This window comes from Carcharhinus amblyrhynchos, chromosome 18, assembly GCF_965287045.1.
Source record: "Carcharhinus amblyrhynchos chromosome 18, sCarAmb.v2.hapA, whole genome shotgun sequence".
NCBI classification, from domain to species: Eukaryota; Metazoa; Chordata; class Chondrichthyes; order Carcharhiniformes; family Carcharhinidae; genus Carcharhinus; species Carcharhinus amblyrhynchos.
Genome location: NC_137341.1, coordinates 21,080,179 through 21,092,657, shown reverse-complemented (window position 1 = coordinate 21,092,657; position 12,479 = coordinate 21,080,179). Strand labels below are relative to the sequence as shown.

At 41.2% G+C, this 12,479-nt stretch overlaps 2 protein-coding genes across 6 annotated transcripts in view; one reads left to right on the top strand and one right to left on the bottom strand.

Moving 5' to 3' along the window:
* Positions 1–6,245, top strand: part of zdhhc4 (zDHHC palmitoyltransferase 4) — a 43,407-nt gene extending 37,162 nt beyond the window's left edge. For all 4 annotated transcript variants that reach the window (XM_080206519.1, XM_080206517.1, XM_080206518.1 and 1 more), the window contains 3 exons: positions 1,377–1,502; positions 2,543–2,787; positions 4,543–6,245. In XM_080206519.1, the coding sequence (XP_080062645.1) occupies positions 1,377–1,502; positions 2,543–2,787; positions 4,543–4,812 (641 nt within the window). In that variant the 3' untranslated portion in view covers positions 4,813–6,245. The remainder of the gene's footprint in view (positions 1–1,376; positions 1,503–2,542; positions 2,788–4,542) is intronic.
* The window catches only part of e4f1 (E4F transcription factor 1), a 39,978-nt gene continuing 33,127 nt past the window's right edge, over positions 5,629–12,479 (bottom strand). For both annotated transcript variants that reach the window (XM_080206515.1, XM_080206516.1), the window contains exons 12-14: positions 9,018–9,178; positions 8,256–8,318; positions 5,629–8,100 (exon numbers count right to left, since the gene is read on the bottom strand). In XM_080206515.1, the coding sequence (XP_080062641.1) occupies positions 7,756–8,100; positions 8,256–8,318; positions 9,018–9,178 (569 nt within the window). In that variant the 3' untranslated portion in view covers positions 5,629–7,755. The remainder of the gene's footprint in view (positions 8,101–8,255; positions 8,319–9,017; positions 9,179–12,479) is intronic.

The window sequence follows — 12,479 nt, the reverse complement described above, 5'->3', positions numbered from 1 at the left end:
CACGCAGAGGAAACCAATCCATGCTAACAGACTTCTTCCAATTCCATGGGCTTTTATGTGCCAACCTCTTACGTCGCACCTTGTCAAATGCCTTTTCAAAATCTAAATACACTACATCTACAGGTTCTCGTGTATCTACTCTCCCTGTTACAACCTCAAAGAATTTACATGATTTACCTGTTATAAAACATGTTGACTAGGTTTGATTATATTCAGCTTTCCTGAAAGATTAGCTATTTCCTCTGATTATTGTTGACTCCAGCATCTTGCCAATAACAGATACTAAACTAACTGGCCTATAGTTCTCTCCCTAAATGCCCTTGAACTCCTGTCTGTGGGTTTTCTCTGGATGCTCTAGTTTCAAAGCCCAAAGATGTACTGGTCAGGTGGCTAAATTGCCCCTTAGGGTCGCAAGATGTGTAGGTTAGGAGGATTGGTGGGGTAAATGCATGGAGTTATAAGGATAGGGTGGGGGTGGGCCTGGGAAAGATGATCTGTCAGACTCAATGCAGATTTGATGGGCTGAATAGCATCCTTGCATCATAGGAGTTCAATGAACTGAGTGGTTTGCTGGGTCATTTAAAGAAGGCAGTTGAGTCAACCATATTGCTATGGATCTGGAGGCACATCTATGCTGGACAGAGTAAGAATGGTAGATTTCTGTCCCTAAATCTACCAGATTGTTTTTAGAACAATCAGTGATAAGTTTCATGGATGTTAGCTTTCAATTTGATTTTTAATTAATTGAATTTAAACTCCACCCACTGCCATGGTTGGATTTAAACCCATGTCTCAAAAGCATTAGCCTGGGACTCTGTATTGGATTACAAGCCCAGTAACATTACTGCTATACCACCATTTTTCTTAGCATAGTCTGTGATTATAATATGCAAATTGATTGAATGGTGCTGCATCATCTCTGCTGTCTGTTTAAAATTTTCAGTGCACTGAGTCCGATCTCTTCTGGCATTTTGTTAAAGAAAGGCTACCTGTATTTTCAATCTTATCCTGGTTGCCAGCTGGGACCAGCAGACAGAAGCCTAGTGCTTTCCCCAAGAAAGAAGGGCAACTTAAAACACCTGATCACATTGTTTACTTGGAGCATCCTAACAACTTGGACAAAAGTCAGAGAATTACCATAATTATTACAGGTCAGGACAAAAAATTTCAGACACTCAAACAGAAGTGGGTGCTGGAAATGTGAAATAAAAAACTCAGGTCAGGCAATATCAGTGGAGCAAGAAAGAATCACTGACCTTTAGTAAGAACTTAGTTTCAGACATTTTCAACTTGTGGCTGTGATTGCTTTAACTTATAGAATCTGCAACAGTTAAATTATTTGAGTTTAATGTGGATTTCTTGTTTGTTTCTCAAAGGTACGATTTCTCCTTCAAACCATAAGCAGCTGTTGAAAGTGTATATGTATGATGGAACTTTGTATCAACAGTCCCATGTCTGCTCTACGTGCAAATTTTCAAAGCCAGCACGATCAAAACACTGTCGTAAGAAACTTGCAGCAATTCTGATAAACAGACAATGATTTCAGATGGACTTGCTTGTAGTTGTTGAAATGCTTTTCCATATCACAGGAGTGAATTCTGCTGTCCAGCCAGGGAAAACAAGACCAGACTTGAGATGATTTGGGCTTTGCAAATAGTGGCCATCAACTACCAATAATTGTAGAAATCTCACAAGAGTGAGTGAAGTTGCAGAAATTCCTCTTAAGCCATATATAAAACATGGAAATATTTAAGCTCAATTGCAGATTGAAAATGGGGAAACTAAGATTTTGTATATTAATTCTTTAAACTAAAGGGAGCAAGACAAGCAACTTGGCTATTAATAGCCATTACCATAAATTAACATCCCTAATGCTTCACAGAGTTAAGCAGAGCATATGGTCACTAATGATGCACTGTAAAACCAAGGTCCCAAGTCCTCGTGGCCATATGTTTTTCAGTTTATTTATCAGTGTCACAAGTAGGCTTGCTTTAATATTGCGATGAAGTTACTGTGAAAATCCCCCTAGTCGCCACACTCCATGCCAGTTTGGGTACACTGAGGGAGAACTTTGCATGACAATGCACTAACCAGCATGTCTTTCGGACTGTGGGAGGAAACTGGAGCACCCAAAGGAAACCAACGCAGACACTGAGATAATGTGCAGACTCTGCACAGACAGTGCCCCAAGCCAGGAATTAAACCCAAGTCACTCGCACTGAGGTAGCAGTGCTAACCACTGCTGCCCACAAATGTCCCTTTTGCTATTATTCAGAGTAAGAAACTTGGCTGACTTGAGAGTCCAGGTGTTCACCTGAGTAGCCACACAAGCACGTGTTCTAATATCATTTCCCAAACTCCAGTCGGGTGTTCTAATGGATCAGTTGTCCTCTAGGAATTCTATCTCGGCAGAATATACAGAACAGCAAGATTTTTATCCCTCCTGTGTGGGCTGGATTTGGTGTTGGGTATGGGGAATGACAGGACAGTGTCTGACACCTAGCACCAAAATCATCTAATGATTTCCTCCTCTTCTCCCTAGGTATGTGTAACCGGTGCATCCATCGATTTGACCACCACTGTGTCTGGGTCAATAACTGTATTGGGGCATTAAACATGCGCTACTTCCTAATGTACCTGGTGACCCTGTCAGGGATGGCAGCAGCTGTGGGAACTGTGACTGTAAGATTCCTTGTCCAGGTGGCACTGATGTCAAACCTACATCAGGCAATGTATGTGAATGCTGATGGTGAATATGTGCCTGTTGGCATCCTGTACATTGTCCAGGTAAAGTTTCTGATGATTCTATGAATGTAGCAAATCTATATTTTGTTCAGGAAGGAGAGACTGATGATCTTCCAGAATCTCTATTATATAAAGATTGATGTGATCAATGTGTTCCATATAATTAAGCTAAGCCATTTCCTAGAATCACAGAGTCCCTGTTGTGCAGAGGGAAGCCATTTGGCCCATCGAGTATGCACTGACCACAATCCCACCCAGGCCCTATCCCCATAATTTGGCCTGTAGGTGTAGGACCTGTACAATATCAATCAAATGCCAGATCCAACTCTGAAAAATGTTTCATTTTTCCCCTCATATGGACATGCCTAGGAGTTAACTTGTTTTATTGTACAATTTCACATGATTCTGGTTGTCTTCAGCAGAACAATACTAGACTTTGACAGGCTTCAACCTGCCATGCAATAAAAGAATAGTGACACTACAAATGTTCTGTTATTTGCAACCCTATCCTGTTTTGTTACTCCTGAATTGAAATACTATAGAACTCCTTACCTTCCTCAATTGTCCTTTGTTTCAATAATCTAAGTAGGGTTTTCCAATATAAGTTTTGTGGACTTACTGTTCAAGATACAAATGCAAGTGAAAGATCTGCAAGGGGCTGTTCCTTTGATTACAGACCATTTCTCTCCCCTGTTTGCTGTGTACCAGTGAGCCTATCAGCAGCAAATGTGGGACAGTAATAGTCTGAAAGGAGAGCAGTGAGAACGTGAATGGCTAAAGTCCGTTCTATATCTTGCCCTCCCATACAGGCATTGGCCCCTTAACCTCATTGCTTCCTTAAGTCACTAGAGTGGGCTGGGGTAGCCTTAAGGAACAGCTGTTGCAGCAACAGCAGCCACCTCCAGGTCAGCTCAGATGGGGCAGTGAGGAAGCCCAACTTTACACTGTCACAGCCATCCCAAGCTACTCCTTGGTGGCAAAATGTCCAAACTTCCCAGGCCAGGATGGAAACTGAATGAAACTCTGAATGTGTTTGTGACAGCGAAAGCTGGACACACAGCCTCGTCATTCTCCTCCTCCTCTTCCTCCCACCCTGATCTACAGGCATCTTAAAACTTGAGTGTCACTTAATTTATTCACTACATACGGATTATGCCTTCTTCCCTAGCAGGTGTCCTACATCAATGTTACAAAACAATTAACTTTCTAAACTAATATGATAAAGCAGCAGCTGGTTCAAAATCTGTGCTTTGTCCTCTGACTTCCAGGTTGCTCTTTGCTTCTATAATCACAAGGGTTAAAATTTGAGACATCTTTGGGCTCTGACTGCACTCTGAGCCATCAGTGGGGCTAACATTTCAATGCAGTAATGAGGCAGTGCTGCTGTATCTAATGAGACATTAAACCAAGAGATCTGAAGAGGAGCAGGGGAATTTTCCTGATGCCCTGGTCAATAATTGTCCATATCCACCAAAACAGATTATCAAGTTATTACATCATTGCTACTTGTGAAATCTTGCTGTACACAAATTGACTGTTTATTAATTATGTTTTTCTATAAAAGCAGGATTAGGCTATTGATTGTAATGAATGGTGAATTAGGCTCGAAGGGCCTCCTGCTATCTTCTATGTTTCTATAACCGCTTCAAAAAACTGATGGAATGTCCAGGGGAGTGGGAAAGGTGGGCTATGCATTCAAAAAACTGCATGGTTGGGCAGATTTTTATTGCTATCTGGGATTCTGATGCTCTCTCCTAGTCCATGTTTTTGATGACTGATGTGTTGTCCCTTTTGCAGAAACTGTTCCTGACCTTTCCTCGGATTCTCTTCATGCTGGGCTTCACAATCCTCATCTTCTTTTTGCTGGCAGGCTACACCATTTTTCACATCTACCTGGTGATAACCAATCAGACTTCAAATGAGTGGTACAAACACAACAGTCACCAGTGTCAGATGGACAACAGCCAATTACACAAACACACATGGGGCAATCTCTATCATAGAGGGATCATCACAAATGTGAAAGAAATCATTAGCCCTGAGACAGAACAGAAAAAATTCAGATGAGAGGATAACTGACATTTTTGTTCCCTTTCAGCAAAAGAGCCTCTGTTCAATAGTTAGCACATTTTTCCTTAAGTGACAGTTTCCACCACCTATTTTTTTTTTAAACTAACAATTAAAATTGAGAACATATTGGTTTACTCCTTAGCCTTCTTCCTCTACTCCATTGGGCAAGTTCAGGCAGTATTCACAACAGCCATGACTTTCTCCACTTGGTGCTCAAGGCTGAGGAGGACCAGTTTTTTTTGAGGTGAGGAAATTAGTTTGTAGCAGTACTAAATTCTTGTTCAAATCAGTGTGTAAATCTACAAGATTCATAGTGAGAAAACTGGTTAAATAAAATCAGGAGTGGTAGAGAATTGCAGAGTATGAGAATGACATACAAAGGAAGCAGGGCTAGTGATGGGTGTGACAGCATGATGTGGAAATCCAGATGTATGTATGCATGCATGAAATGACAACATAGTGCAGATGAGAGAAATCTCAAGCTCATGTACCAGCTGGGTACGTCACAATGGATGTGATGTGATAAGAAAGGTTTCTGTAGGGATGGTCACACTCTGAGACAAAGAGGAAATGATTAGCTACATGGTGAGAGGTCAGGAGATATCAGAGGAAAACTCTTTACCCAACTTCTCTAACATTAGCATTTCTGATCCATGGCCTTGTTCAGAACTTACACATTAAAACAACAATTGGCCTGGTGAAAGTGTTGTGGGATGGATTGGGTTGTTGATCAAAAAAAGCAACAGAGCATAAAGAATTGCATGGATTAAACACCAAACAGTTTTTTGGACAATTAAATGGTACACGTAGGAGTGAAGTTCAAATTTCACCTTTATTTGAGGTCAACCAGGTCACATAGTGAGGTGCCAGTGAGGATCAGCAAAGCAGTTATCTTGATACATGCCTTGAATATGCTTAAAATAAAATATTAGATTAATATAAAAGGATGAAATTTTCTCAGAACTACATGGCATTTTCAGTCATAAAATACATTGGTTCCAATGGAGTGTCACATGTCCAGGATACTTATATAGCCCTTGCTGGTGGGAATACCCTAATGCAGAATTTAGCCATTGCACTCACAAATGCAATTTTTTTATAAAATGCCCATCAGCAGGAAGATCCTGCAGTTGAGTTAAGCACATCTGTGCCCTTTCTAAACCCTGCTGCCCATCTTGAGTTTTAGTTCTTGAAAGTGATTCATGAATGGGCTGTAATATCTGTACTGCAGGCACACGGTTCATTATAATCTATACAGTGCTAATATAATTTTTCTGCTCTGAAAAGCTTGACACGTAATCTCTGATGAGACACGTACCTTATGTCATGTTGATTTGTCACAATTCAGTTAGTTTTGTTCATACTTAAGGCTGCTTTCTGCAGATATACCCGTCTGTTTTCCAAAATAAATGGAAAACCCTTCACATTTTTGTGAAGTGTCCCTGAAACAACTGCTTACAAATAATGTCCATAAACACATTAATATTTAAGTGAGCTGTCATCTGGGGTAGAAAACATGCTATTATAAAGAATCTAAAAAATATCCTGCATTTTTATTTATAGCGAGATTAGCAACTCTCACATCTTATTTACAACAGAGACAGTTAGCAGTGGACGGGCTGGAAAAGTACAAGTAAGCTTATTGTGTACATGCAACAAACTTTTTTCACACAACACAAAAAAAATGTAGAGTCCTACACTTGTAATGGAACTGGAAGTACTACATCCGGTTTAACAATTTTGAGAAAAGCAGAATCACTCTCAGCCAGGATCACTGGCTCACAGAAATGAAAATAAATTCTTATCTTTGAGAGATGAAACGAGAGGTTGCATGATTCCAACAGAGTTCAGAGGTGAGCGCCACAAGGTATCATTTATCAAAGGAATGAACAATCCAATGATACTTAATACAGAGCTACTCTTTGCTAAGATTGTTGCTACAAGTCCCTATCACTGCAGCTGAAGCAGCAAGACAAAGATTTTTTACAAATATTTTATGAATTGACAAAATTTGCATCAGATCAAGTGCCTCACTTGGAACAGCTCTGAACTACATTTGGGTTTCTTGCATTTGAATCCTTCTGTTAAAAGGATACCAATTTCAGTTTCAGCATGAACATGAGCTGTACTGGAATGAAACCCTCACTGGAGAGTCCTGAAGATCTTTGAGTTAAATTTGTCTGCCAATTATAAATGTCAGCTTCTCACAAATACCTGCCAAGTGTCACACTTGCCTCCTAGGCTAATGTTTTGTTTTCCAATCCTTACTGATATCTCTGATTTATAATCTAAAGAAGCCTTGGTAAAGCAATTGAACCTTAAGTAAGGCAGAGTAACCAGGGTATTCAACTCAGCTCCATGTGTGTAACAGAATGACGAGCCTGTTTTCATCACAAGGTAGGTATTTACAGAGATCACGAGGGTGAGGTAGGGGAAAGCAGAGTCGAGCACGTAAAGTAACTGTGAGAAGAAGCTCTGCTGTAGGTCAGCACTAATCCAGTTCAGCAGCTAGTCACATTGTCTCTTATTGCTCTGCTCTCACTGTCAGCAAACAGACTCTGGGCAAAGACCCACTACTTATGTCAGTTTTCAGTAACTGGGTCACAAGACAGCTCCTTCCTTTGGGTACGAGTGCTAAATAAACTGCTCAGTCATTGCACAAAATGGCTGGATACCTCAACACAATCAGTTATAGCTTGAGTGATGGAGGAAGACCTTGAGCTCAAGTTTCATTAATATAATTATATTTAATCAGTACTGACATATGTAACCGTGGTTTGGAAACCATAAGCAACCTTTACATGGAGTTACCAGGCATCAAGTCCCTAGTATGAAGTAGTAACCACATAGTGCAGCATTCAGGGTTCTTACACCAACCTTTGAATTATTTATTTTCCCTGAGTAGGGATGTGGGGAGGGTCAGTAAGAGCTGCTCATCATTCATTCACCCACCACCACTGTCTGTATTTCCACATCTCCATCCTGAGTAGCAATCATGTATTCATCAGTGTGTTCCAACATCTCAATATCATCAGCTGCCACTACAGTGACAGTGTTCTGGCCAGTCTCCAGACTGCTGTCTGTCATCAGGGCCTCTCCTACCTCAATGCCAGAGGCCAGAGTCATTGCAACTTGCTCAGTGAGGCTATCAGGGGTTGCTATGGTGATTGTATCAGCTATTTCCTCATTGTTCTCTTCCATGGAAACATTTTGGACAATGATCTGATGGCCAGAATTGGCCTGGTTCACAATTTGCTGTACCACTTTCATGATCTGGTTGTCAACCTGAAAAGAAAGTCAAGAAAGCTGAACACCAAGAGACACTGATGCCAGAGAGGACAAATGACAACATTTGAATAACAGGTAGTAAAATCAAAGTGTAAACCCAGGAAATGACCAATTCTCTCTTCTAGAATCAAGCAGCAGCTCAAACAACGTACCTGGTGTTTAGCACCTTGGATGAGTGCACCCATGTCACTGTTTCCAGCAACTTCAGCAGGTGCCTGGCAAAGAAACATGGAAACAAAAGGGATGTTTAAAATGAAAACCTTATAAAAATTACTCCCAGCTCAGAAGATGAGCGCACTTCTGCCCCAATGTGAATCACACCTACATCAATACCTCTGCAATTCACATGTATACAAGTGCTGAAATGCAGATCACATGCACACACAGCTACCCACACTCCCAGTACGTGTACTGATAACCCACAATCATGCACAGTAATAACCATACACGTGTAATTCACATGTAGTAATAACGCACATAACATATACACTAATCCACAAGCAACTAATCCATAAGTACACTAATAACAAATGTTCTCTCAAATTCTACTTTGCTGTGCATGGCCATTTGTTGCACTTTGTAGTTTCTTTACGAATGGTGTGAAGTTGAACATGGACATATCGTCAAGGGACCACTTCATGTGAATGGTCTGTTTGCCAGGAGTCCATGCAGCTCAGTGGGAATGTTGCTAATAACACACAAGCAATTCAAGTGCACTAATATCATGTCATAGCTCACATGTACACTAATAACACATTGATCATGTACACTAATAACCCAAATGGGCACTTCAGTCCCATGCAACACACCATGCTCAGCTACACTTGTGGGAGATCAATGGCTTTACCATCACTACAACCTTCAGAAGTGTGGTGAAACCCAGTGCTTTTGAACGTTGCAAGTGCCTCAAGTACCTCAATAATATACTCCTGTGTATTGGCCACCACTGAGGAGAACTCCACCAGCACCGTATGAGGGTCATCAGTGATGATAGTTGCAGCAACGCTATCTGTAGACTGGTTATCTGGCGATACCTCTAACTGTTCCAGCTCTTTACACCCAACATGGCAACCGCCTCCAGAGAGAAAAGAGAAACACATTAATTTCAAACAAATTACATTAATCAATTCAGCCCTTAAGCCTGCCACCACTCAGGTAAATCATAGCTGATACTAGTCTCAACTTGGTTCCATAATCCTTAATACAGTCCTTTAACAAAATATTAATCCCAGTATCCTCTGTAAGAAATGCTTTCCAACTTCAAGATTGTGCCCCCTTGGTTCTCAACTCCACCAAAGAACAAAAACAGCCCGGGAAACAGGCCCTTCGGCCCAACGAGCCCGCGCCGCCATTTTAACATTACCAGTCCCCCCCCCCTCCACCCATGACCCTTATCTATTGTTTTATGACCATCCACATTGAGGGAAGCTAATTTAGGGACAATTTATTACTTCCAATCAGCCTAATAGCACATCTTGGGGTGTGGGAGGAAACCGGAGCACCTGGAGGAAACCCATGCAAGCACGGGGAGAATGCGCAAACTCCCACAGACACCGGCCCAAATCCATGTGTCTGCACAGCAAACAGTGACAGTCACTGAGCTGTCACGTTGCCCAGCATCTGGTCCAGTTTAAGCACACACTAACGACATGAAGCACAAGGCCAATCTCAAACATTCAAGAGCAGCCCAAGTACGACCCATCGCATGTATGCCCCTTGTTGGGCAACAAGGTGGACCGACTTAAAACCTGTGAATTAAAAGAAAAAAAACATTATTATCATATCATCCTTTTACATTACCTGGGACGTCCCAATGCTAATGAACCTTATTTAAAACAATCTCCTATATCCACCCATCTCCAACCTACTCATGTGCCTGTCTAAGTTACTCTTAAACAACTCCAGCGTGCTTGCCTCCACCACCTTACTTGGCAGAGCATTCCATACCCCCATTACCCTCTGTGTGAAAAACCTCCCTCTAATATCTGTGTTTTACCTCTCCCCCCTCACCTTAAGCCCATGGCCCCTCGTACTGTGCGTCTGTAACATAGGAAATAGCTTACCTCTGTTTATCTATACCCTTCATAATCTTAAATACCTCTATTAGTTCCCCCCTCAGTCGCCGTCTTTCAAGGGAAAACAGCCCCAATTTGTTCAATCTTTCCTCATAACCCAGTCCTTCCATACCAAACAACATCCTGGTAAACCTCCTCTGCACTCTCTCCAGAGTCCCCACATCCTTCCAGTAGTAAGGCGACCAGAACTGGACGCAGTATTCTAAATTTCCACCAAAGGAAATGGTTTCTCTCTATCTACCGCATTGATTCATTTGATCATCTTGCATACGTTATTATATCATCCTTAATCTTCTAAACTCGGGAAATAAATGAATAGTTTTTGCAGCATACAGTTTAGCCCTTTTAGCCTGGTATAATTCTGGTGAATGTGCACAGCATCCGCTCCAAGACTAATATTTCTTGAGATATTGCCCCGAAAATGGAATACGATACTCTAAACAGAACATAAGCAGAGCTCTATCTAACCTTGAGATCTTTTACATTTATAATTGATCTGGAGGAAAATGTAGTAGTGCGATTAGTAAGTTTGCAGATAAAGCAAAAATTGGCTGAGTTCCACATTGTGATGAGGATTGTCAAAGGATACAGCAGATGGGTTCTTGATAAGAGAGGGGATTAAGGGTTATGGGGAGAGGGCGGGAAAGTGGAACTGAGCCACAACAGATCAGCCATGATCTTATTGAATGGCGGGGCAGGCTCGAAGGGCTAGATGGCCTACTCCTGCTCCTATTTCTTATGTTCTTATGTTCTTATAAAGATAGATTGCTGACGTGGGCAGAGAAATGGCAGATAGAGTTTAATCTGGAAATGCAAGGTGATGCATTTAAGAAGATCAAATTCATTTGCGAATTATACAGTAAATGGCAGAATTCTTAGGAGCATTGACGTACAGAGGGATCTGGGTGTACAAGTCCATAGATCACAAAGTGGCAACACAGGTGGATAAGATGGTCAAGAAGGCATACAGCATGCTTGCCTTCATTGGTCAGGATATCGATTATAAAAGTTGGTAAGTTATGTTACAGCTATATAAAACTTTAGTGAAGCCACATTTGGAATATTGCGTGCAGTTCTGGTTGCCACACTACCAGATGGACATTACTCCAAAGTAGATGCTTTGAAGAGAGTGCAAAGGTTTACCAGGATGTTGCCTGGTCTGTAGGGTATTAACAATGAGGAGAGGTTGAATAAGTTTGGATTGTTTTCACTGGAAACACATAGAATGAGGGGCGACTGGTAGAGATATCAGGCATAGATAGGATGGATAGTCAGAGGCTTATTCCCAGAAGAGTCAACTACAAGATGGCACAGGTTCAAAGTGAAGGGTAAGTTTAGGGAGACCTGCAGGGAAATTTTTTCAGAGTGTGGTGGGTGCCTGAAACACACTGCCAGTGGAGTAAAGCAAGCAGGCATGTTAGCAATGTTCAAGGCGCATCTTGACAGACACGTGAACAGGTTGCGAACAGAGGGACAGAAATCACGTATGGACAATAAGTAGTGGGTCTAAATAAGGATTAGGAATCAGCAGAGGGTGGGCAGAAGGGCCTGTTTCTGTGCTATATTGTTCTTTTAATAATTTCTGTATTTGGACTCAAATTTGTTCACCACATTTCCTAGCTTCTCAGCATTCAGAAAACATTTTGATCTACCTTTTAGGCACAAAGTATATAACCTCATAAATCCCCACATTGAACTCAATGTGCCATTGTCTAGTTGCTACCAATGTCCATTTCCAACATTCTGCTCCCATCTAAACTGTTTACTATGTCAGCTAACTTTGTATATCAGCAAATTTGGATTTATGCCTCTCTATTCCTTCATCCAAGTCATTTATAATGTAAGTAAAGATTTCTGGAGGATACCTCTAGTCGTATCCTGACAAATGGAGTACAAACCCATTATTCTTACTCTGTCTCCTACCAGATTCCAACAAGGACAAATATTTTAGGGAAAAAAGCAATTTTCAAGAGGGTTGATGAGAGTAACATATTTAAGTGGTTTACATGGACTTTTAAAAGGCATTTGATAAAGTGCCATATAATGACATGAATAATGTGCCAGAAGTGCTGAGAGAAATATGCTTTAGTGAGGAGCTGAAGGAAATCAGCATTAGAAGAGAAATAGTTTTGAGGAACTTGATGGGATTGAAGGTGGATAAATCTCCAGGTCCTGATAATCTTCATCCCAGAGTATTTAAGGAAGTGATCCTGTAAATAGATTCAATGGTGGTTATTTTCCAAAATTCTTTGGACTCTGGAATAGTTCCTACAGATTGGAGGGTAGCTAATGTAAGCCCGC